Source organism: Apteryx mantelli, chromosome 1 (genome assembly GCF_036417845.1).
Source record: "Apteryx mantelli isolate bAptMan1 chromosome 1, bAptMan1.hap1, whole genome shotgun sequence".
In the NCBI taxonomy this organism is placed as follows: Eukaryota; Metazoa; Chordata; class Aves; order Apterygiformes; family Apterygidae; genus Apteryx; species Apteryx mantelli.
In genome coordinates this window covers 149,510,628-149,535,599 of record NC_089978.1, presented here as the reverse complement: position 1 = coordinate 149,535,599, position 24,972 = coordinate 149,510,628, and the positions used below count along the sequence as shown (strand labels likewise).

The window sequence follows — 24,972 nt, the reverse complement described above, 5'->3', positions numbered from 1 at the left end:
GATGACCCCTGAGTTGAACTCTCTGAAACTCAAATGTCTAATGTTCTTCATCGGGCTATGGTCTATAGATCCGTTACAATGGAACTGGAGCCTGCTTGCAGCAAGGGAGCAAAACCAGACCTGTCTGTCACTGGCAATAGGAGAATACCACAAGCGCTTAAGTTCTACTAGTGTCGTTCTGCCTTGAGAGTGGCAGTCAAGATTTAAACAGATCTCTGCGCTGGGGAAAAGTCTTTTTTTCTTCTTTTTTTCTTTCTCCTTTAAGGAGGGAAAGCTCACTTTAACTTACTTAGCTAAAAATTTGTTTTAGTATCTTCATTGTGTTATCAGTAGTTTTCCAGAATGCTCGTTTTCCTTACTTTGTTCCATTTCCTCTCCTTTGATATGTATTATTAGTTTCTGACTCACAGGCTTTGTGGATTTCAGATGAGAAAGCGAAAGGAAAGCAGAGTGATGTGCTTTCCATTATTATCTTTTCTTTGTTAAGGACCTTTTCCCTTTCTTGGATCATCCCAAGTAGATACTGAGTCAGATTCGATTGAAAAGTCCCATTCAGAGGTGAAAGATATACGGACACTGTCTTAGTATTCCAAACAGGGCTGGGTTGACTTATTTCCATTCTTTTGGTCAGGAAAAGACTCAAGTGGACTAAAAAAATTGTGCAGCGTGTGGACACATCTCACCTCCATGCATGTCCTCCCTCATGCCCTTTTTGAAAACCCAAAGAACCAAAAAAGCGGGTGAATCAGCAGGTTTAACAAAAACAGTGTTGCAATTAAGTCTTCACAGTATTCAGCAACAGCCATAGGTCTGGTTATAAAACTTAACATCATCTTTCAGCTGCCTCTTGAAATAGCAGTTCAGTGGCAAGTGACCTTCCAAGTCATTGTCTGCTCTGATGCTATAGTTTTTTCTCCAAAAAGTTTCCTGATCTTTTCTCGGTGTATGGAATACTAGCAGAGAAAATGTGTACATTCTTGAGCTGTATAAAACATTATGATACAGAGGAAAGATGTTTTTGGTCTTACAGGGATTCTCTTCACAGCTCTTCTTTACTGGATGACCCAGAACTCATTGAGTGTGAAAGACTGAAAATAATCCTGGGTCCTCTGAGTACTGGTAGATCCCTGAGCACCTAAAATATATTGCTTCTGGAGACACAGGAGAAAAAATTCCCAACTAGACATGGTTCTGGGTGCAGTCTGTACTAGCTAATCCTGCTTTTGCAGGGGCTTGGACCAGATGATTTCCAGAGGTCCCTTCCAACCTCAACTATTCTGTGATTCTGTGAAAACTGCAAATTTCATTTTGTGTTTTTATTTAATGAATTATTTTTAGTGAAGGAATGTGGTCAGGGCAGCACTTTGGGGGAAGTTGCCAAGAGAAACGATCAGAAAATAGTGATCTGTTGTTTGACTGCTGCTTGCCATTTTGTTTTATAAGCATTTTGGCTATTTCTGTAGTAGGTCCTCTGATCACGATATTGGTCTACTTTCTTAATATCTTACACAAAGTTATTCAAACTGGGAGAAAGGGGGAGTTCTCTGTTAAATAAATAAATTATTGACATGTTAAAAATCATCTGGATTTGACAGTTAAATAGAATTCAGCATGATCGAATGGATCATAGAAGCATGGTCAGGTATAGCACTTCATCCTCAACTTCCAAGAAATTCCATGTGCTATTTTTGTTTTAAGTGCTATGGCCTGCTTTTTCTGTTTCTGTTCCTCTAATATTAAAATTTGATATAATGCATGAAACTCTAATCTGTCAGTCCTTATCAAACACATAGGCTATTAGAACCAAATCAAGCAAACATTTAAACTATCACAACCAAATCAGCCTTCTAAGTGTTACTGGTTTCTCAAGTCATTAATAAACTTATATCTTTATATATCCATCTATAGCTAGAAATCTCTTATCTATATATTTATATCCTTTCCTGAATCAATATTACTAGTTTCATCTCTTCCATATTTTTTCCTGAAAATAAGTTTGTTTTCTACAAGTGGACTAGCATATATAGAATGTCTGACTGCTTGTGTTTTTTAGGCTGTAAAAATTAGTGACCTGTGACTTTGTACCCTAAAATGGTCAGGGTATGTTGCATTTGCCATATTAAATAAACACTCATCTGCTACGGGTTGGTTGATTTTAGGGTATTTTTCATCTTTGTTTAGAGAAATTAGTCAGATTTCATGCCTGTGAACTGAAGAAACCACACACACACCCTTCACAAAACTCATGCTGGGTTATGTATTCTAATTGTCTTCTCACTTAAAACTAGGCCTTAAAAGAAGGGCACCCTTGAGAAGTATGCTCAATAACCACTCTTAGTCTGTACTTATGGTCTCTAGCTCTATGCCTTTTGTTTGAAAGTTGGCTTATGCTCTTCTGAGGGGTTTTTTAGAATGATACTAATGCTGTCAATGGATATAGAAACATGGACTGACTGTAAATTGCTTAGAAGTTTGAGTTCCTAGTTTAAAAAAAAATCTTTACTTTTGATACTTCTCAGCTGTGAGAAAGTTAGGGTTATTTATCCATTTGAAGTGATCTGAGGCAGCTATTGCATGAGTAGTGTATCTACAGTGCTTTGCTGTTCTTGGTTAAGCAGCTTCCTGTTGGAACCACTGATCCGTATAACATTACCGTATTCAACACAAGTGGTCAGACTGTGTGCCATCTTGTATGCATTTAAAACTTCTCCTTAACACTGATTTTGAGAAATGTATATTTTGATAATTCTAGATTTGGTATGTGGGGTCAGATTAAATTATTTCTTCAATTCTTCTTTTTCATCCTCTTTGTTAACTTTGCTTTCATAACACAATTTTAAGGATGTTACTTTCAGGAATAATTTTTGACTTAGGCATCAGCTGAGGAAGGAGGGGTTGTCAGTCCCCTAGTACATCTATTGTGGGCCTGGCTTAGTGGAAAAATTGGTGTTGCTTGCAACATATTTTACACTTAAAGCTATGCCAATTTTCTAGAGGGATCCTAAACTACTCTTACGAGTAGTTTGCAGCTAGTGGCTGTTAACACTGTTGGGACTGGTAGCTTCAGCTCAGTGCTAGATGCACTTTTTGGAAGTTTCTAATGAACATACAAAACAGTCTTTTGGGGAAAGAAATCAGTATTGAACAGATTCAAAGCCAGATATGTATGCTTCTGTTGGCCACCTTTGCTTTATTTGGTAGTCACAGATGGTGAGTTTACATGGCAAGAAGGGAACTGAGGTTACCTTTTGGAGGGGAAAAGGGGAGTGAGGGAAGAGGAGGGGAGATGGAAAGATGTGTAATATTCAGGACATAGAAAAGGAAGAAAATAAAAATAGTGGCACATGGAAAAATGTTGTGTAGCAGTAAAGAGCCATTATGACTTTCACAGGGAGAAGTCATGCCTTGCAAATTACTAGATTTTTTTTTCTTTAATAGAAAAAATAGGATATGGTATTTGCATGACATTTAAGAAGTTTGAATTTGATACACTTTAATTAAAAGTAAAATCCTGTTGTCAAGGGCTCTAAAACTAAAATGTTTGAAGGAGAAAGATTCTTTTTTGGATTAATTTTGAAAACAAAAGCCTAAGAATAATTTCTCAGTTTTAATAATATCAGGAGACAAGTTTATCAAAAGGGGATTTCAGAGGGATCTGTTCTTGGAATATAATAGTCAGCATTTTCATAAATGTTACCTTACTGGTATCTCTCCCTGTTTCAGATCAGAGTTTGCTAATGATTACTCAGAGTAGTTAAAACTAAAGCTTAATGTGGAAAGTATTGCAAAGGGAATCTGTTATTGGGACTAAGCCATAAAATTTGATATTGATAAATACAGAGGAATGCAGATAGCGGGTGAGGAAAAAATCTAAAGGCAAATAAGCAAAGATATCTTGAAATCATCATAGATGTCCCAGGAAACAATGCTGGTTCAATAATGATTAAACAAGACACAGGTAATGTGAGAAATTGGTAGTAATGTCTTTGAAAACAAAAGAGAAAACATGCTAATGATGCTGCATTTTGAATAATGATGCAGTTCTTGTTTCATCCATCTCAAAAACTAGTAGAATAAGAACAGATATGGAAAAAGCTTTCAGTCATGGTCAGAAAGATGGAACAGCACCTGTACCTGTAAAAGCAGGATGCTTTGGCACAAAAAAGATATGCAAGAGGCTTGGGAAGAAAAGGGGTGTGATTAAAGTCTATAAAATTATAAATGTTATGTGGAAATGGATGGGATATTATTATTTTCTCTTTCTTTAAAGCAATTTCATTGAGTGTTCCTTGCACTTTGCTCGAATAATATTTAAAGACAGCTGTGTAAAATTACTGCCACATACAGGGCTGTATTAGCAAAAGTGTAGCTATCAGGTGAGTAGAAGTGATTCTTTCCCTCTATGCACTTGCATCTGGATTAATGTCCAGTTTGGTGCTCGTCCCAGATACTGACACGCTGGAGGAAATTCAGTGGAGGGCCTCCAAGATGGTTAAAAGGCTTAAGCACGTGACAGAGGCTGAGTGAGTTGGGTTCCTTCAATTTTAGGAAAAGAAGTTACTGTTAGTTACTGAGTTACTGTTTGTTTCAGTGACCAGATGGGGAGTATAGAAAAGGAGGAGCCAGAGTCTTCTCAAGTGTACAGCTGGTAAGGACAAGAGACAACAGGCAAAAGTTCAACACCAGAAATTCTAATGAGATGTTGGGATTTTTTTTTTACTCCACAGAGAAAATATTAATCAGACATTAGAGACTTTGTTCAGAGAGGTAGCAGTATCTCCATCCTTTAAAAGCATCCATTAAAAACTCAACTGGACGAGGCCATGAGCAATGTGATCCGAGTTGGCCCTGTTTGAGCAGGGGATTGGACCAGCTGACCTGCTGAGGTCCCTTCCAAAATAAATTATTTTCTTCCATCAAGTCACAGAACAGTTTAAGAGTTCTAAAAGGCTGTGAACAAATGTATGGAAAGAGAGGTACGTCAGTGGCTGCGTGACGTGTTGATTCAGGGACAACTTGCAGCCATCTCCACACTTTTTTTTTTTTTTTTTTTTTTTTTTTTTTTTTTTTTTTGGTAGTTGGCTTGACTTAGACCAAGATACAGAGCAGAACTGCTGACAAAAATGACTCCTGCTGGCCATATATTTCCAGTACTGTGACCAACTTCTCTGGAAACTTGGGGGGGGGATCAAAACCCCTCTTCCCTTCCTCCCCCCTTCCTCCCCCAAAGAAAACCCACCACAAAACAACCCAAACAAGTCCTCGACCCCCTGAGAGGGAGGGCTATGAGCAAGTATGGGAGTGCCTTAAACCTTTTGTAAAACTTTTCTTCTGCGTGCTTTTAAGGATCTAGCATTGGTGGTGGATGCTGGGCTAGATACATCTCTGACCTGACCCAGCATGCCTTTTTTTTGTGTTTCTGGAGAATGAAAATAATGAATGGCTGCTTGATGAAGTTGAAAAATAATTGTTAATCACAGGAGAATTAATCTTCTGGCAAGTCAGTGACTGGGAGAATTTTCCAGCCTTCCCTTTTGTTGGTAGTGTCCAGAATAAGTTATACTGTGGAGTTACAGTAACTACTGCCTTACTATAAATTTATTGTAGTTCAGGCAAAGAGCCACTGAAAATAATGCTGTGTTTGCCTAAGATCATCTTTTCAACATGTCTGAATACATCTGAAAGAGACATTGTGCAACAGATACCAACTTTCTCTTTTTATCTTACAGCATAAGCAGCACTATTATGGATGTAGACAGCACAATTTCCAGTGGGCGTTCAACTCCAGTTATGATGAATGGACAAGGAGTTCCTGCCTCCTCTACAAAAAGCATTGCGTATAACTGTTGTTGGGACCACTGCCATGCTTGCTTCAGCTCCAGCCCGGATTTGGCAGATCACATTCGCTCCATACATGTGGATGGTCAGCGAGGAGGGGTTGGTGTTACTTTTTTTTACCTTATTTCCCTCTTCCTTAGTTCCCAATACTCCTTTCTTCAATGATAGGCACAAATTTTGTTTTGAAGTATCGTCTCTCTATCTAGTGGTAACTAGGAGTAAGCCTTCAGCAGCCTGGCACTGGGCATTCAGCTGTTGTGTTTTACATCATTCACTTGATTTGGTATCATGTGGTTTTTTTGATTGAATGACTAACTTCAGACATGGAGTAAATTCTTCTTAGTAAGTCATTTGAAAGTCTGAAATTGTTGATAGAGGTGCTAATCTCTCAGCATCTTGAAGCTGTTGGTGTATATTTAAGTGCTTATACTTGGCATTAATTTTCTTAAAATCATTAGCATACATGTTGCTGCATGTAAACTGAGGAAAAGTCACAGCTTGATAATATTCACAAATGGAATCTCATTAGGGATAAAATATATTTAATATATAAACATAAAATATATATATATAAAATAGGGCAGATGTAAGATTGGTTATCATGGGAGTTCAAACTGAAACAGCTCTGTCTGTAGTTCTGATATAGATGCTCGGAAGTCATAGCTTCAACATACACTGCATTTAATTTTTTTTTTTTTGAAATATAGATGATCATGTATGCGTTTCAATTTTAATCTACTCCCAAGTCAAATGATGTAGTTTCTGTTGGTTTCACAATTTTAATGTTTCAAAACAGCTCCCAGTAATGTAGTTTCAGCTTTGTACTTTAGTTAAAAACAAAAACACTCTCCCTGTGAAAGACTCCCAAATTCCCTTTGCCTAGAATATTTCAAAGTAAACTAGCTTTATATCAAACACAAGCAATCTATCCGCTTCATATTGGGCGTTCAGTATCATATGCTGCATCTCTTCAAATTCTTGGAGAGGTGATGTCAAATCTTAGCCTAGAGTAGTCATTATCTTTGACATTTTGTCCTGCCACTTCCTTAGAAGTGAAATGTTAGACCATTAACTTTTATCTGGAGTGTATAGGAGATTTAAACAAAACACAGATTTTCATTACTTTATTATGTCATTTAGTCACTGAGAAAGGCATGACTCAGTGGTTGTATTAGGTAATGTTTTTTAGTATGATGGAACTTCCAGCTTGGTATTTGATGACTTTTTTTTTTTAGTCCAAGCCCCGAGCGGAATCATCCAGCCAGTAAATCAACTTCTTAACTATCTGTGAGATAAATTTGTGTGGTTCTATTCATAGATTTGTAAAAATACTATTTGAATCCTGGATGAAAGAATTAAGTAGATGAGGTGTATCAGTATCCTGTGGACTTTAGCATAAGTGCATCTCTGGTAATACGTGTTGTCCCATCCTTGGCTCCTTTTGATTCCTTTGCAAAAGGATTGTAAGTTTTTTTTTTTCTTTTTTTTTTAATTTATTTTGTTTCTGTTTGCTTACATTCTATATGACATGACTTGTGGAGGTTTTTGTTTATAAAATGTTAGACTGTAGTTGTCTTTCTGAAGGAAAAGGTTGCTGGAAGCACCAAGCATCTGACCGTTTCATTCAGTTCACACTTCTTCTATCTGTCCTGTTGGAGTTTTATTTTTTTAAAAAATTCTTTGAACTGATACTTGGGAAGGCTACTGACACTGGCTGTTTTGTTTCAAGGACTTGTCTGCCACCTGCTGGCGAGGCGTTTAAGTGGAGAGTTAGAAATACTGTGGTTTTGACTAGATTTCAGATACTACTCATCTATAATGACTGTAAATTTAAAGAAAAGTAATATTAGTAACTGCTTATTGAGAGCTTAAAAGCAACGAGATAAGCATCCTTGTATGGTAAAAGGTATATATCTTTTCCAAGTTGATATTGAGATAATAGTTCCATACCAAACCAGATAGCTCCATGAAAAGCCTAGGAAATTTTTTATCTTTTGACAAAACAGTTTTACCAAAAAAAAGAGAAAAAAAAAGGAAAAAAAGAGTTCTGTCAGAAATATTTTGGGTTCAGTCTTTAGGCAAGATTTCCCAAGGAGCCTTACCTGGACTTCTGATGGGTTGTCGTAAAACCAAGTGCTTGTTTTTGATTTTGAGGGGACTGCATTTCTGTAATTTGTTATTTCATAGTAGTTCTCCTTTGCTGAGTGCCCTGCAGTCTACAGGTGATGATGAAAACATTGGAAAGTCAAGAGCTTTGTTGGAGGCCAGGAATCTCAGAGTCTCCAGTTCTGTGGCTGCCAGCGGGTGGGGAATCTCAACACAGAGGCGCAGCAGGCACCAAAATACTTGGGAGCTGGGCTTTCTGGCCCAGTGAATCTGGATCAGCTGGACAGGCATGCAGGGTTTCCAGCTCTTCATCAGTAAGCTGGGGTACCTTGATGTACCACTATCTTTTGAAGGTTCAAATTTTTTAATATCTGAAAGAGAAGAAGAAACTTGAATTCAATTAGTTTCCTGTTGTTCTGAAATCCTGTATTTTGGACAACTCTATTCTGGGAGACTGCATTCTGCTGTTAAAAATTAGGGCTATATATTAGATTTCTTTACACACAGACCTGTTGAAGAAATTATAATGAAAGCCGTGTTCATTGAGTCCTTTTTGTTCTTTAGTTTATAAATAGACAAAATGAGATGAGAGAAAAGCAGCATGAGTAAATTCTACTCCCTTCATGCACTGTTGTGCATGTGATTGTTCTGTACACCGGAACCATTAAAAAAAAAATGCAAATTTTTAATCCCATGATAAGGTTGTGACTTTCTTCATTGGGATATGAGTATAAGGTACCAATTTAGAATGTCCATTTTTTCCTAATATAAAACTCTTAAAATAAGGATATTTAGATATCTGGAAAAATTTTAAACTTTGTCATGCTCAAAGAATTATGACTTGGTTATGAGGTCTGTTCTTCCTTTCTATCATTGTTATCCAGAAAATGTAAATTTGTTATTTTAATTTTTTTTTCTAAATACTTAGCAATTAAAGAGTTTGTTTTCAACTGTATCTACAGTGAATCCTGAGTATGTTTATCTGGACAAGCATCTGGATTTTGATATTTTGTACCACTGACCTGCTTTTTTGAATACTTGAGGTTTTTTTTTTTTCTTGTTATGAGAAGTGTGTTTAAAAGTCAATGGTTATTGTCTCAAAATGTTTTGAACTACTTTGTATTGTGAAAACAAACTTCTTTATTAACCTGATTTTGAACAACTTTTTACTGTTGTTTAGAGTTAGTTTTAAGCTAATCACGTTTTTACTTTATTAGGTATTTGTTTGCTTATGGAAAGGTTGCAAAGTATATAATACACCTTCAACAAGTCAAAGCTGGTTGCAGAGGCATATGCTGACACACAGCGGGGACAAACCTTTCAAGGTAAGATTCATTGTAAAATGTGTCATCCTTTATTTTAAGAATGATAGCGGTTTTTTTTTTTCCTGATAGACTGTATTAATCATAATGCCAATGCAGGAGGATCTGCTAAAAGTATCAAGTGAGCTGAGCTTTGGTCTTGCGGTGGTAGTGCCCAAAGATTCTGTTCTCTCATGAAAACAGCTGAAGGTACTATTATTGTTCCTCCCTGTTCCTTTTAGTCTGTAAATGGTAGGGGAGTCTAAGACAGAAGAATACTGTCTGAAGTTCAGTTTTTGTGTGCATTTTCGTCTACATTGTAACAATAAGATATTTTGCCTCATGCTTTACACTTCCACATTAAAGTCGGGATCGTGCTTGATGGTGCACGTTCTGTGCTTGGATAAAAGCAGGGTTTTTTTAACAAACTTCAGTTGAAACACAGTCAATGACTATTTATGGTTAACCTCTCTGAAAATAATAAGGAAGTCAGGAATGCAGGACCGTTGAGCTGACTGTATTTCCTGCATAGTATTTCTAACTTTCTCTTTCTTTCTCCCCCTAATCTGTACCTGCAATTCTAGGTATAGTAGTGTTTATCATTCCCATATCCACCAATCCGTTATTAATGAGTTGCTTCATGCTCTTATGGATACAGTTGGGGCAGTTCATAGCTGTCAGTCCTGGATCACTTGATGGTAAGTCCCACCCATGCTACTTTAGACTGAAGTTCTCCTTCCATATAGGATTTGAAAATCAATTAGGGTTTTTCTTAAATTTAGGTAGCATTTCATTCCCCTTTTTTTCCCCCTCCTCCCACCCGAAAAAGGTTTTAGTCACTGTTTCTCCACTTCCTTCTTCTCTCTTCCCCCCCCCCCCCCCCAAGTAACATGTTCTGCTTTTCTATTTTAAGGCAGTTTAATTACTGGAAAAATAATTTTCTGTTACAGTGACCTCTTCCAGGATTTACTTATTCTGCACAGCTTATAACTGTAGTTATGACAGAAAACAAAACTATGCTAAATGCCTGGAGAGTAAAAACACTTCTGTGCAAGTGAACAACTCTTTTTTTTTTTTTTTTTTTCCTCCAGTGAAATTTAAACTAGATTTTTCCGTACCAAATACTTTTTTTTTCTTTCCCCCCCATTCCAAACTGCATAGTTTAGTCTGAAAATTTGTGACAGAGAGTGAGTGGCAAGGGAGAACTTACTCTACAGGTTGTCATACCCTTTGTTCAAAAGCATAAGGTTAGCATGCTCTTAGAAGCATCCATAAGGATCGTAGACCCCTGAAAGTTTGAGAAAATGATTGTTCCAGTAACTGATCTTATCTTAAATGGTAGTCCCTGAATCAAATTAAAAAATGAGTCATCAGAGGAAACTTGTCCCTTGTCTCATCCTTGAACTGAATATTTTTATGTGCCTTAAAATATAATGGCAGGTTTTTTTGTTTGTTTGCTTGTTTTTGTTTTTGTTTTTGTTTTTTTTTTTGAAGATAAGTCTTCCAGTAGGGTAGTTTGTAGGCTTGTGCTGTTCTGGCTCAAAGTTGATAATGATTCTCTGTTAATCCTTAATTGCTGTTTAAATGTCTGTTATTGGAGCATTGCTCTGTTCAGACCAAGTATTTACCATGCCACAACTTTGAAGCCAATAGGCAAGCTGTCAAAAGGTGCAACTATTCAGCTATAGTGTTGTTGTAAAGGATGGAAACTTAACTGTGAAAGAACAGGTGAGAAACAGTTAAGAATTCAATTGTAGAGACAGTGGCTTTGAAAGAAGAGGGCATACCTCAGACATACCTCTAATACTTTTGAGTGCCAGAGTTACCTAGCAAACTCGGCAAAAGCTGATATCCCAGTCTTTTGGGCTAGATAGAGACCTAAAATTTCAAACTATTAGGTCTAAAAGTAAGTGTCTTGTATTAAATGTGCTTATTTTATCAGCTGACTTTCTGCACTTTGGGATTGTAATGAGGGAAAGAATACATCCCAGGCTGGGATTGCAGTACTTTAACATTGTGGCTCAATGCATGTCACTTCAGCATTTATTCCTACTGTCTTCAGGTCCCTCTGTTTTTATCTCTGTATTTCTTAACCTGGTCCTGCGAACTTTGAGACCTTCTGTTCTGTTCAGGATATTTTTAAGAAAGGCAAAGAATATTAGCTAGGAAAGTGACAATCAGAAGCATGGAAAATACACGTTTGTAAACGTATGAGAAAGCTGGAATTGTTTAATGTAGAGAAGAGATTCGTAAATATATGGGAGATTTCTATATTCTTACACCTCTTTATTTCAAAATAAGACACAAAGATATTTTATTAAATTGAAAGTCAATAGAGGACTGTCTGAGGCATAAAGCTCTTTTGCAACAGGATTATTCTGAAGGATGTGTCCCTGTCCTGCCTCCCTTCTGCTTGTAGATGGATTCATTTTATGTAGTTGCCCATTTTGGGTTTAATACTGTATTTTTAAGAAGCATGTGATACCCTTTGATTACAAACTGTATTTTGCTGTAAATAAGCAGCTGTGCATTCCTATTAAAAGGTGTTTGTGGGTATACCTGCCCTTTTCGTGCATACATATAAGTTTCATAACTGTGTAGTCACTGGAATGAACCCACTTCTAAATTACAAAGGCAATTGTTTCATATTTTCACAAGTTTTCCTGTACTTTCTCTTTGTGTAATTTAGTGTCCCCCTCAATGTTAATATTATATGTGTCACAAAAAAGGTAAATTTGCTTATGAATACTTATTTCTGAGCCCATTGATATGTTAGTTCTGCTTTTATATGGACCCATTTCCTAGTAGTGTGAGTTCAGCTAATAAGAAGGAGACATAACTGATTCATCTACTAAACTAAGGAAAAAAATGATACTCTGGATCTTTGAACAGAATTTAGGACCTCATTTTCCCCTTTGCTGTTGTCATATTGCCCTTCCACTTGTGCCCTCCTACCCTAAATCTTTAATACTGATGGCCTTGGGCTTCATGTAGCACAAATGGATAGGGTGTTTTTTTTTTTTTTTTTTTTTTTTTGAGGCCATCATAGCTAAATTTAGATTATTTAGAAAGCAGCTTTTCCTAGAGCAGCCAGCAATCTCTCCAAAAACAGGAAAAAACAAGTCCATTCAGATCTAGTTCTCTGTCTGTAGTCAAATATTATTCCTGCAAAGTGGTATACTTTTCTGGTCGCACCTTTTTAAGCACTGTTTCTTAGATTTGTTTTCATTGTCAAGTGGGGAAAAAAAATGGGTCTTGCAGAATGTGTTTCTGGTCTGAGAGTTTACTCACTTTCTTTGGCTTGCAGTTCGGTATTTTTGAAGTTTTTGCTTCTCCTCTTAGTACCTAAAGTTCATTGCTTTTGTGCTGCTGGAAGTTTTCTCTTTCTTTATAGCAGTTTGATTCTAGCTATCCCTTCAGCTTTTTTGCCATTGCAGGCATTGATTTAATACGGGTATTTTTAGAGCATGTAATTGTCTGAAGACATTTAGTATGTTTGTGTATGATCTTACATCTAGAGTTGAGAGTTATAAAAACTTACACTGTTCTTTTCTAGTTCTCTTATATAAATCAAGTTTTGTAGCTTTTTAGAAACTGGTGAAACATTGTGGAGTGTCATCAGCATTTAGTAGTGGTCCTTTCTAGAGTACCACAACTTAAAACTCTCAGGGTTTCAGAAGAGGTAGGCAGATGGAACTAGAGGAATAACCTGTTGAGTTAGAAAACTGATGCAGATAACAGGTCTTTGCCTAGTTGAGCAAGAATTTCTTCCTTCGCTTAAGTATTTTTATTGTCCTAGACTTGCCTGTTATGAATAATAATTAAATAGTTAATGTGCTGTGACACCCTGCATTTTTCAGCATGGTTTCTAGTACTTCAGAAAGATTTGAAGTACTATTTGCTGTGCCTCGTTGCCATAGAAGACATTGAAAGTTACCTGAAGCCATGCCAAATAAACTCTTAAATGTAGTCTGATTTACCAAATACAAGGTGTTAGCCACAATGAAAGGACAAATGCTAAAGCAGAGTTGGCTCAAAACTGAGGGAGATTTTCTGCAAAATAACTGCGTATAAAAGTTCTCTTCACATAGAAGATTGCATTTGGGTATGCTACCAGCTGCTTTCACATAGTGATTCCAGTGGGTATATTCTTAATGTTTGAGATCAGTCATGCAGGGTTTGCTCGTGTGTGGTAAATGTTTTCTGTAACAGTGAATGACAGTATACAGATTTAACAGAGGCTTTTATCCTTTGTTAAAAAAATAAAAATGAAATTTGGTGCTCATTTTACTCTCTCTAACTTCCGGAATTCATTAAGGGATGACTGCACTTCACATGATTCTCAACAGAGTAACATTTGTTGAAACCTAGAAAACAGCCAAGCAAATTCAGTCCTCATTTGGAATTCATGTCAATTATTCTTTTGGCAGAATAGCTTCTATCCATTAGAGCATTGCAGATGCAGATAGAAAATGTAAAGGCATTCTGCCTGGACAGTCAGAAGATAAGACAGTAAGAAGGTTTATTCAGATGTCCAAGATATTATTATTGGATTTATTATTGGAAAAATTACACATTGAATGTTCTAAAAAGGAGATTTGATTATTTTGAATTTAATAGAAAAAAAACTGTATTGCTAGATGTTTTTATATCCTGTTTGTTAAAGTCACTGTTCATTACTGCCCATTAATAATGGTGGGTATGGGTACGCTGGAGAAATTAAACTTCTTACATGTTAACTTATTTTCTCTTGAAGTAACATATCCACCAATCCGGACCCAAACTATCATATTTAAAATTAAATGCAAAATTTTGAGATTTAAGTTTTGGGGAAAAATGAAGAGATTGGTTTAAAGTTGTGCATAATAGTTGAGTTTGATTTATTAGAAGCCCTCTAGATCTGTGTAATTATCTGGTGGGAAGCTGATTTGGTGTGACTTACCGTCCAGAGATCCTGAAGTGACAGCCTGAACTGCTCCTTTATCTTTGGAGAGAAGAGACTTAACCCATTAGTAACGGATTGCTGGATATATTATTTTAGAGAAAAAAAACAGAAAATACAGGTAAGATTTTTCTCCTCTTCTGATATTTCCTGTCCACTACAAAGGTATTCTCTATCATCTTTGATATATCATTTTTTGAATATTTGATGACATGACCTGGTAGTCTCAAACTACACAGTATCTGAATGCAGTGGTCTTTGCAAATATTTTATACCTTGGCTGCAGACTATAAATAGGCTTCTTAGATAATTTCGAATTGCAAGTTGTATGTATCGAGGATTTAAGAATGCTGATTTAATGCATTTTAAAGTAAAACTTGGGTAGAGCGAGAGAAGTAAGTGCTAGCTATAGTGGAGGATCTATTGAATATCTGTGATTGTGCTTTCTCCGTAAATGGCTAGACAAAAGTAAAGTTATGACATTGTGAGCCAAACTGCAGTTAGTCATAAAATCATTTTTTCCCATCTGACAAGAAATACTGTAAGGTCTTATGAACCTAAAAACTGAAGGTTTTATAAATTTTTAGAAATGTGCCTGACAATGTTTATGTACTACTTTCAGAAGGTAATGCTTTTTGACGTTATACTTTAATAAAATTGTAATATTGTAATGCAGGCCCTGTACCAAGACTTTAGTATTATTTTTGATACCTTTTGATACCTTTTGATGCCTTCTAGCAGGCATTGGCAAAACTGAAACTTAAAATTTCATAGTGAGTTTGGCTGAACTTCAGGGCAGGATTTTTCTCTGTGCTCAAACTTTTTTTTGTCTGTGCTCATAGGATTGGAAAGAGCCAGCAACTTAAGTCAATAGCACCTTAATGAAAGTTAAATCTAAGTTTTGATTTAATTGCTTAGTTTAGTTTCATGAAACTGCTTATTCTGTACAAGACAGCTGGTTCCAGGGACTTCAAAACTGGAGAATAAGAAATTGGTCAAATTAATGTATGGGTGTATTTTTTATCTTTATCTGTGTTGATTGTGAGTTTGATTATATCTTTAGTAGAACAAAGTGTAAATTTTTATCTTCAGTGTGATTTTAAAGTAAATAATATTGCATTGAAGTTACCATAGAGAAAGTGAAATCAGGATCTTGAGTGTTTTTTTGAATTTGATAGATGTGATAGATTTCTAATACTGTAAGTCACTACATTATAAGTGTACAGTATTGCAGTTTTTGAACTTGGGGAATTACAGGGCAAGATAAATAGATGTAGATAGGTTTTTTGGTTGAAATCTTCACAGTTCCTAAAACACTTACTAGTGCAGGCAAGGAAGGGGTGGGGGGGGGAGGAACAAATACACAGTATGTGGCAGGAACAAATACACAGTATGAAAAATCCTAAAGCTTTTTATCAGACAATTACATGTTTCTAGTCAGGTGACTTCTTAGAAAACTTCCTTTAAGCTTACTAAAAAAATAAGAACATGCAAATAAAAATGTTAAAAATGTCCTTCTGTTTTTGGCTTTTATTGTTTTGAAATCTATTTATTTTTAGTCCTAAAGCAAATATTATGTCCTCAGGGATAACACAGGATTTCTTTTATGGACACTATATTCCCATTCTGTATGATCAGGGAAAACCATTTACTAGTTTTGAGGCAGAAATAGGCTGTTTGGTTCTTCTGCAGCCACAGTTGAAAATAACACAGTTGGGTATTAGGGACAAAACGTGCTGAGTGGTGTTTTACTGTTGTTTTCTTGCCTCTCAGTCAAATGTGCAGGCCTGGGGTAGATTGCTGTAAGAGCTTGAAATTCTTCCTTAGTCTTCAGAGAAAACTTAATGTTATGTGCATAGTTGCAGCATTACTTATTCCCAAGCTCATGCAGCAGCTGCTTCATCAGTTTGCTGTGAAGGGGGTGCTAGAGAGGAGCGATACAGATAAGAGCTGGGAAAGAGGGAAAGGAGGGGACAAGCAGAACAGAGTTGGAGGAAGGAGAAGTTTCAGATGGTTCAGAATGATGACGATGGGTTTGTTGCTGCTGGCTGGTCAGTTCACCTGCCTGCTGCTGTTGTTTGGATCAGGAGAAGAAAAATGTGTCACTTGCATGCATAATTCTTTGCAGTCTGTGGTTGACTGAATGTCTTAGAATCATTTTTGTATTACACTTAAAAATTCAGATCACAGGAGAAGCGTTTTGCTCCCTCCCCAACAGTGTAATTTAAATTCTCATTCTGTAGATTAGATAATTGTAAATATAAGCCAAATGCTTATAAAAATACTAATAGTGACTGTAGTCAGTACTAGCTTAGTGGCATGTGTGTATCCTGTGATTTCTGTATTTCCAACCAGGTATTATTGGATCTTTTTTTATTTTTCTCTTTGAGAGAAAGAGGCCGTTCTCTTAGGAATAAGAACTTAAGTGCTTGTAAAGTAGTAGCAATGTCCCCAAATAAATGTATAGATAACTGCTAATAAAACTTGAACATCAATAACTTAAAAGAATCTTAAGATAATCTTTTATTAACTTTGTGGAGCATTAACAGAAAGTATTAAACTATACAGTGTTATACAGCATAGATAAAGATTATACCACTGGATAATTGTTATGAGCTAATACAAATTCAAATAGGAATATATTTCAGGTAATATTTCTGTTTTTCTTTTTTAGAATGTCATGGTCATTTAGAACTTATCTTCCTTTTAGTGTGTTGAAGGTTAAGCCAGAAAAGGCAAACTGAAAGATCTGTCAAACTCATGTGAATGAGTGCCACCTAACATACTGATACCATTTTTAATTTTTTTTTTTCCTCATTAGTGTGTGGTTGGTGGGTGCAATGCCAGCTTTGCATCTCAGGGAGGACTTGCCCGTCACGTGCCCACACACTTCAGCCAGCAGAACTCTTCAAAAGTTGCCAGCCAGCCAAAGGCCAAAGAGGAATCTCCATCTAAAGCTGGAATGAATAAAAGAAGAAAGTTAAAGAACAAAAGACGACGATCGTTACGTAAGTATTTCCAGAAGTAGAATTTATTCAAAGTTCTGCAGTGTTAGAACTTGCAAAACTTTTTAATAGCTTTATTGTGATATTTTTTTTTCCATTTTCTTTGACCATGGTATCTTTCCTCAAGCTGCCTGCAGTTAGAGATGTTTTCACAGAAAAGTGAGATATGCTTGAAAAACATTTTCCAAGCAACAGAGGAATGTAAAAATCTAAATGCAGGTGAAATAATTTTTTTAAGGTAATTCTTGTTCTTTTGAGTTTCAAGAACTAGTTTAGGTCAAAACTTTAAAAAAAAGAAAAAGAAAAAAGAAAGTGTACTTCAGTCCTTCATTGTGGATGTTCTGTGGATGGAAAGGCTTGTTTCTCTCCAAATGTGGGTCTGATGGGGTTGGTGGTCTTTAGCAATGTAGTGTTGGCATCTGTTGTGATGGGAATAAAACAACTCTAGACTCTGTCTGTGTTCCCTTTTTAGGGCAAAGCGCCTATGTGTTCAGTAGAAAAGTTTGGTTTTCTGTGAGCAGCAGTTCAAGTTTCCAGTTTAATGTTGCTTTTCATTTTAGGAATGACCTTTTGTATGCTAACTATATTACTATTGGAAAATGTTCTGTTTAGCAATCATGAGATCTGAAGTTCATTACTGTAGAAAGGGAATGCATAATCACGTAAATTAGAGATAAGTGTGTATTATATAAGCTCTTCTTTGAGCACAACTATTCATTAGCTTAATGATGGTTTTACCAGCATAACCAAGATCTAATTTTGGATAGATTTGATTTGTTATTTTTAATCTTTCTCTGCACAATTGAAGTCCATTGATTTTTATATACTGAAATGTGATTTACTATTTAAAGTGAGGATGGTTACTTCCAGTAAGCATGCTGTCAGCAGCAGTAATCACTAATCACATACCTTTTCTAATCCACTTTGATACAATTTTTTGATTTCTCATTGCCCTAGCATCAGGCTAATAAATATGTCAAATTTATTTAGAGATTTTTATGTACAGGAATGGTTAGAAAAAAGCTAGGCAAGTGTTAACAAATTCTTATGTTAGTTTGATAATTGATTTAGATACCACTTTCCAATAGTGAACTAGTTATTTTCTGATTTTTAAACTGTTCCTGTGACACTTACATTTTATAGTACAGACGTGTAAAAAATCCTTTTTTTTTTTTCTTGCTGGCATATCAGTAGTTTAAGAAATATTTTCCATTAATTTTTTTTACCTGTGATGTAAAGTCAACTTTATAGTATTGGAGAGAAGTGGGAAATATTTTTTTTTCTGTTTTTTTGTTTAAATGAGCTCCAAGACCTGTTATATCTTGTACTATCTACAGAAATGGAACTGTGTTTGTAAGGAGGCAATTGTTTAAGTCTTGCCTCCTGACTGGTAGTAGGATTTTAGTGACTGTGCATCTGAAACCTTCTGTTACTTCACTGGGTTGGCAATTGCACTCCTTATTTTTCCACAACTTTTCTGTGGCAGACCACTTCAACTGTAGTGATCTCTCTGTTTCTGATTCAATGAGGAAATACAGTTATGTGTTATCCAGATGATACTGCAACAGTGGTTGCACATACCAGTGGTCTTAAGGGTTTATTCTAAATCACATGGTTGTGATTGTTCTTATTTTAATACCTCACCTGTGTGTTTTAGCAACTGAAACATATGAAGCAGTGGTCACTTTTCTGCCTTGAATTCAATAAGGAAGTCACTCCTGGAAAGTTAGTGTCTCCTAGAACTCAGAAGTATTTATTTCATATTCCTCTGTCTTCCAAACTGTGTGGCCACTAGCCAGTTCAGTGCTAGAAGAGCTGTTGTTAACTTAGGGTGCCCCCCCCAACAATGCTTAGGTATTCTTAAATATACATATAAATATACATTCTTAAATATATCATTAGACACATCTTAAGTGCAAACCTAAAGACTTCCTCTAATTTTGACATCGATTCAATATTAAAATAACGTAGAAAGCTCCTCTTTTCAGAATTTGACTTTCGAAGAGCCTTCCTTTTCACTCTAGCAATCTATGCAAACCAGAAAGGTGCAAGCAGAGAAGGCTAATCAGAAGATGGCTATGCAGTCACTTTGCTGTATCCTTTTAGTTCATCTTAGCCATAATGAAAAAGACTTACTGTGAAGTAGTTGCATGGTTCTAGAAGCTTATCTCAATTTGTTGACTACGTTAGTCAAGGTTGTCGTACAAAATAGAGGTGCCTAAGACTGGTCATTTCAAAATTATTTCACTTTTAGAGGTCCTGAGTTGCATCTTAGCTTATTTATCCATTTTGGCTTAATGCATCTGAATTCTACATTTTGCCAATATATGCAGAAGTAGTATTTCAGACTGGCATTTTATTTTTAATTGACGAATATTATTGACTTATAAGTTTCAGATTGGAGCTTCAAAGTTAAAACTTCAAATTATCTGCTAAGATGCTCTAGTTGTAATAAGAATGTACTGTAGAATTTCTTCTGCAGATATGCACACAGCCATCTTCACAGAGCAGTGAGAAAAGCAGATGGAAAATTCTTGAATGAATCTAGGACAGAAAATATAAAAAAGTAAATATTATGGAAATGTTGAAGACCTAACTCTAGTATTTGAATAGTCTGCTGTCTTGATCAAGTGTTGCATAGAAAGAAAAATGACAGCTGCTTGAGCATTTTTTTTTGTCTTGTTGCCTCCTGAGACAAATGCAATGCTGGCTGTATAGTTTTGCCTTAAGGCAAAAATCATCTCTAACTGAGCTGGGAACTGACTACTGTAATGTATTTCTCCAGAGGGTATGTGACCCAGAAATGTATCCAAAGTTGATGGCATTTTCAGAAAATGCTAAATACTGGTAGCTTTTCCATTAAAACTTTGTGTGGATTATTAATCTTGTTGATTAGGTAAAGTTGACAAAGGGCTGGTTTTTGCTTACTGTTTTTTAGCTTAGATTTTTACTTTTAGTTAGATAAGGGATGAAGTGTGTGAGTGTATAGATTTGTGTCTTTACAAGAAGAAGAGGAGAGGGCAAGGAACCTTATCTAAGAAGCCAAAGTAACAGAATAACAACATACAGTATTTTGACTCTAGAGTGCATGAAGTTATGAACACAGATTTATTCTTAAATATTTAAAAAGTGCCGAGAATGAGAGTTGTTAGGTTTTATACCATATTCTCTGCATGTCAGATTGACATGAGTTATTAGAAACAGATATAATGCAAGATGGTATTTAATACCGAGTGTACAATCTGCCTAGATCATTCACAAAAAATCACTTGACAAAAAATTACAATTTTGCATTAGAAAATAATTTTTCTTCCGAAAAACATTGTCAACATGTTCTTTCTACATGCTCATGGTTTGATCTGAGCATGCCTTTCTTTGCAAGGCATAATTGGCTTACTAAATATTTGTCGACAGTTGTTTGTTAATACATGCTACAACTGAAGTATCCTTATCTATAAATTCTTGAAGGTTTAAATTCAACAAATTAATGAAGTTGCTTACTCTGTGTAGGCTGGTGTTTTCTATCTGAACGTTAACACCATTCTGAGGGACAATATAAATGCATAAATAAAAAAATTGAAGTACTCTGCTATAGCTATATGTGACAAGAATATGATATCTTAACGTGGACTGTAAAGAGAATTCATACAGCTTATTTGATTTTTTTTTCTCCCCCCTTTGTTAATATTTTGCCATTCTTAAACTGTTTTGCATTTCTTTCTTCCTGTCTGTAAACACTACGTGTGGTTTTATGCTTGGAAATTAGTACTTTTATGATAAATGCATATTTTGCCATAGACACCCTCACGGCTGGTTACTTTAGAGGTGGTATTGAGACTGGCTGATTTGTCAAATACATTTTGATGTTACAGAATAATTCAGGATCGCAGTAAGTAGCTTTCTTTCTCTTCTGGATAGCCTCAAACACATTCTCTGTTTTATGTAGCCTGGCATTTAGAGGTATAGAGCCAAACATATCAAAGATGCATGTGTCTATAATGGGTCATGTTATTGTTTCCTTTGAGATAGCTTCAGAACTTTTGCAGAAGCTAAAATTATATTTACAGTATTGTCACTTGCTTTTCCAATTGCAAAGATGACATGGTGATTAACAGCCATGATGATTAAGTTTACTGTATATGAGACACACCAGGAAGTTTACTGTTCGTGGAATTTATGGTAAGAAGTTACTAATTACACAAGTCTTGGCATTTTATTTAGTAGGCTACTAGTCAGAATGTTTCATTTACTTAAGTACTTGAAGCATACATGGAAGTTGTATTAAGCAGGAAGGGAGACACCTTACTTCAGAAATAATTTTGAGGGAATAGATTTAAGATGCACAGAAAGAAGATACAAGATTAACACTGAATAAGGAATAAATAATGCTGTTTGTATCCCTTAACAAACTGTGCTGTTTCTTCTGCATCTGTCAAGTGTTATCTATTGATAAATCCTGTACAAATTTGCTGTATGAAACTAAAGGCATAATTTTTGGGGCTGCCTGTTTATATATATAAAGTATTGTATGTGCATTGGAGCAGAGTTCCATGCATGTTCCTAATAACACAACAAACTAGAAAAATACCTAGATCAGCATTTAGATTATTTGAGTGGAGAGCTTCAGAATTTTAGATCAATGGAAGAAAGGTCTTTTCTGAGAGCGAGTAGAGAAGGATGGAAGGATACCTGTTGGAAAACACTTGGTTTTGGAAGTTTCATGCTTTGTGTCTGTTACTGATCAGGCATTTATGATAATAAAATGTGCCTGTATTTTTTTTCTTGGTATATTATTGTGTATAAGCTTGTCCCTCTTTCCCAGCCCCTTCTTCCCTCCCTCCCTTCATTTTTTTTAACTGTCTATGAAGAAAGAAAACTGGTAGTCCATGTACAAAAACAAACATGCAACCCATAACCTATACCCCTTTTTTACGTGATAAATTAAGAGTTTCAATGTAAGCATGCTTGCATCAGTGACCTTCTGCAGCATGAACTTCATTTTTAAGTTACCACTTACAGCCAGACAACATTTCAGTGAGATGATTGCCTAATTGGCAGTATCCAGCTGGGGAGAATAAGGACAGAACATAATGTACAGATGAAGACTTAACAATAATTAGTCCCAAGAGTGTAGCAAATATTTAGTTTTAAGTGGAACTTGTAGTTTGTTTTGAAATAATGGATAGATCATCTTGGTGAAAAGGAATGTAGAAGTTTTAAATAAGGACAAAGCAGTTCTGACTCACTGTTTTTTCAGGTTATGTGATGATATATTTGATAATATTATATGTCTTAAACTCCTGTTCTTTTTTTAGTTTCAGTGTATTGTATGAAAAATTACTGTCCTCATATAAAACTTAAAAAAAATCAGAATACTTTCATTAATACACTTTACCCCTGTAGTTTTACTACTGTACTATATGGTGTATTAAAATTTTAGTATGAAATATTTCTAACAGAATACGATATGTAAACATGTGCTTAGTAGCAGTTATTTTTCAGTTAAAATACCCTTAATGTAGAATTGATAGACCTTCTTTGCACTCCAAATCAGAGTTTAGTAATCTTTTTACGGTTCATGAAACACAGTTAACTATACAAGTCATTTTCTAAAAGGAAAAGGACTTTATTAGTACATGGTGTTTATAGACTACTTGTAAAATATCAGATGGATGTTAATTACACTTTACTGAAAATTACAAATTAAAGTGTAGAATCTGATTCATTTGGTGCTTTTTGGCTAGAAAATAATTCAACTACTAACAATCAAAAAATGTGAAATGAGTACCTGTATTTAAAAAAAAAAAAAAAATCCATCTGTGTTTTTTCATTTGATGGTTCATCACTATTACCCTTTGGGGATCAAAAATTTCTGGGTGGGACACTATTTTCCATATGTTCACAATACTGATGACTTATTTAATACTTTGCTTTGTGTTCTACTGCTGTACCAAGCAGTTTTGTTTCAGTGCCATTGTAGATCTCTTTGTAGCATCCCAGTATTCATTGGAAATATATATATATATTCATATATTTTTTAATGATTATGAATTAGAACAGGGCAGATTGTTTTTAATACAGTTCACTTACAAGCTCAGAATATAGTTCTGCTTTTAACATGTTGGAAGTATGCAGTATAATGTTTTTAAGTACCTTAATACTATTTTCAAAAAGTCACAGCAGTAGTATTGGAACTGTTGACTGTGCTCTAAGGGTGACTTGGCCAGTTAGGTTGAGAAATTTATGGGAACTTTCCTGAGCTTTTTTAGCATTGAAATAGAATTCCCACTTGTTAATAAGTTCTATTTTTAGTTTCTTGGTACTAAGAATTATTTTTTATGAGGTGGTTGTGATGGATGTTCCCAGAGGTACTCAGCAATAATAATAATAGATTCTTAACGTCAAAGGTTAAAAAAGAATAGAATTCACTCGAAATCTAATTGGTTTGTCCGAATAGCTGTTTCATCTAGAAGAAATATGTTTTGACTGATCTTATATGGATAGACATTGGATTGTGTCCCATTTAGAGTCAGTTCTTCCTCTCAGCTAAATTAACGTTTATAACTCTTTGCCAAGATAGTCCTGCTGTCATAATGATAAATGACTTGCTAATGACACTTCAGACTTTTATGTAAGTGCTTGAGGGTGTTTGAATGCTTTCAATGTGTTCAACACTAAGGATCTTTTCTTTTTCTAGCAAGACCACATGACTTCTTTGATGCACAAACACTGGATGCTATAAGACATCGAGCCATCTGCTTTAACCTCTCAGCACATATAGAAAGTTTAGGAAAAGGCCACAGTGTTGTATTTCATAGTACTGTAAGTATTACATTATGCATTCTGTTTGTTACCTCTGTGTCTGAAAAATCTAATACTTCAAGTAGATTCCTATTTTCCTCTTACCGGTGTAGGCATTTAATCAGGAAAAAGTAACAGTAATAGTGGGTCATTTTACATTGTTGATTTCCCCTTTTCTAGTAAATTAACTTTTTTAAAGTAGTGTTAGTAGTTGTTCTGTCTCACGAATTGAATAGCTTCCAACATTTCTGTCTGATACACTTGAAGAAGTATCTGACAGCATGTGTATGATACAGAAAAATTTACAGTTGTATCTTCTAAATAACAGTGCAATTCATTTGGCATTTCTATAGTCTTGAGTCAATAGTGAGTCACACTGCTAATTTATCACAAGGAATACTTTGAGAGTAATAGAATAATTGATTATTTTAAGAAGTTGATTTGAAATTTGTGTTTATTCTTTCCATTTAAAAGATGAAATCCTGAATAAATGCATTGTCCCCCCCCCCCCTTTTTTTTATACTACCAAAATATTAGCAAATTGCTAGAAGGAGACAAGTACCAGGTGGGGAGCAGGTCCTTGGTTCTGTTTCCGCATCCAGTTTTATTAACTTCAGTTCAGATTTTCTACAAAGTATCTATGGATAGGACTGACTTTAGTATTCATTTAGAAATGTTCAGAACAGGAGAAAAAGTGACAGTGTTGAATTGGGTATAGGAATCAATTTCAGAAAGAATTATGCCTCAGGTTTTTTTCCTGGTTTGGGAGATATGGGCATAAATGAGGTAGAGATTTAAGGGATAGAATAAAATGAGAGGGAATGCTTTGTAAATGGCCAGCTTGCTTTATTCTGAAAGTTTTTCCAGGCAGACTCCTCAATTGTGGAAGCCCCCTTTTGTCTGTTGGGATAGTTCATAGGAAGATGAAAGTAGAGTGAGGAATGAGCTCTAAAACTGTTAAAAATTAACTTGGAGGAAG

The 24,972-nt window shown here is 35.4% G+C and overlaps 1 protein-coding gene across 3 annotated transcripts in view; it reads left to right on the top strand.

Annotated features, from left to right (window-relative positions):
• The window catches only part of AEBP2 (AE binding protein 2), a 52,389-nt gene that overhangs the window by 13,865 nt on the left and 13,552 nt on the right, over window positions 1-24,972 (top strand). For all 3 annotated transcript variants that reach the window (XM_067306373.1, XM_067306369.1, XM_067306379.1), the window contains exons 2-5: window positions 5,730-5,937; window positions 9,162-9,269; window positions 17,009-17,195; window positions 23,890-24,014. In XM_067306373.1, the coding sequence (XP_067162474.1) occupies window positions 5,730-5,937; window positions 9,162-9,269; window positions 17,009-17,195; window positions 23,890-24,014 (628 nt within the window). The remainder of the gene's footprint in view (window positions 1-5,729; window positions 5,938-9,161; window positions 9,270-17,008; window positions 17,196-23,889; window positions 24,015-24,972) is intronic.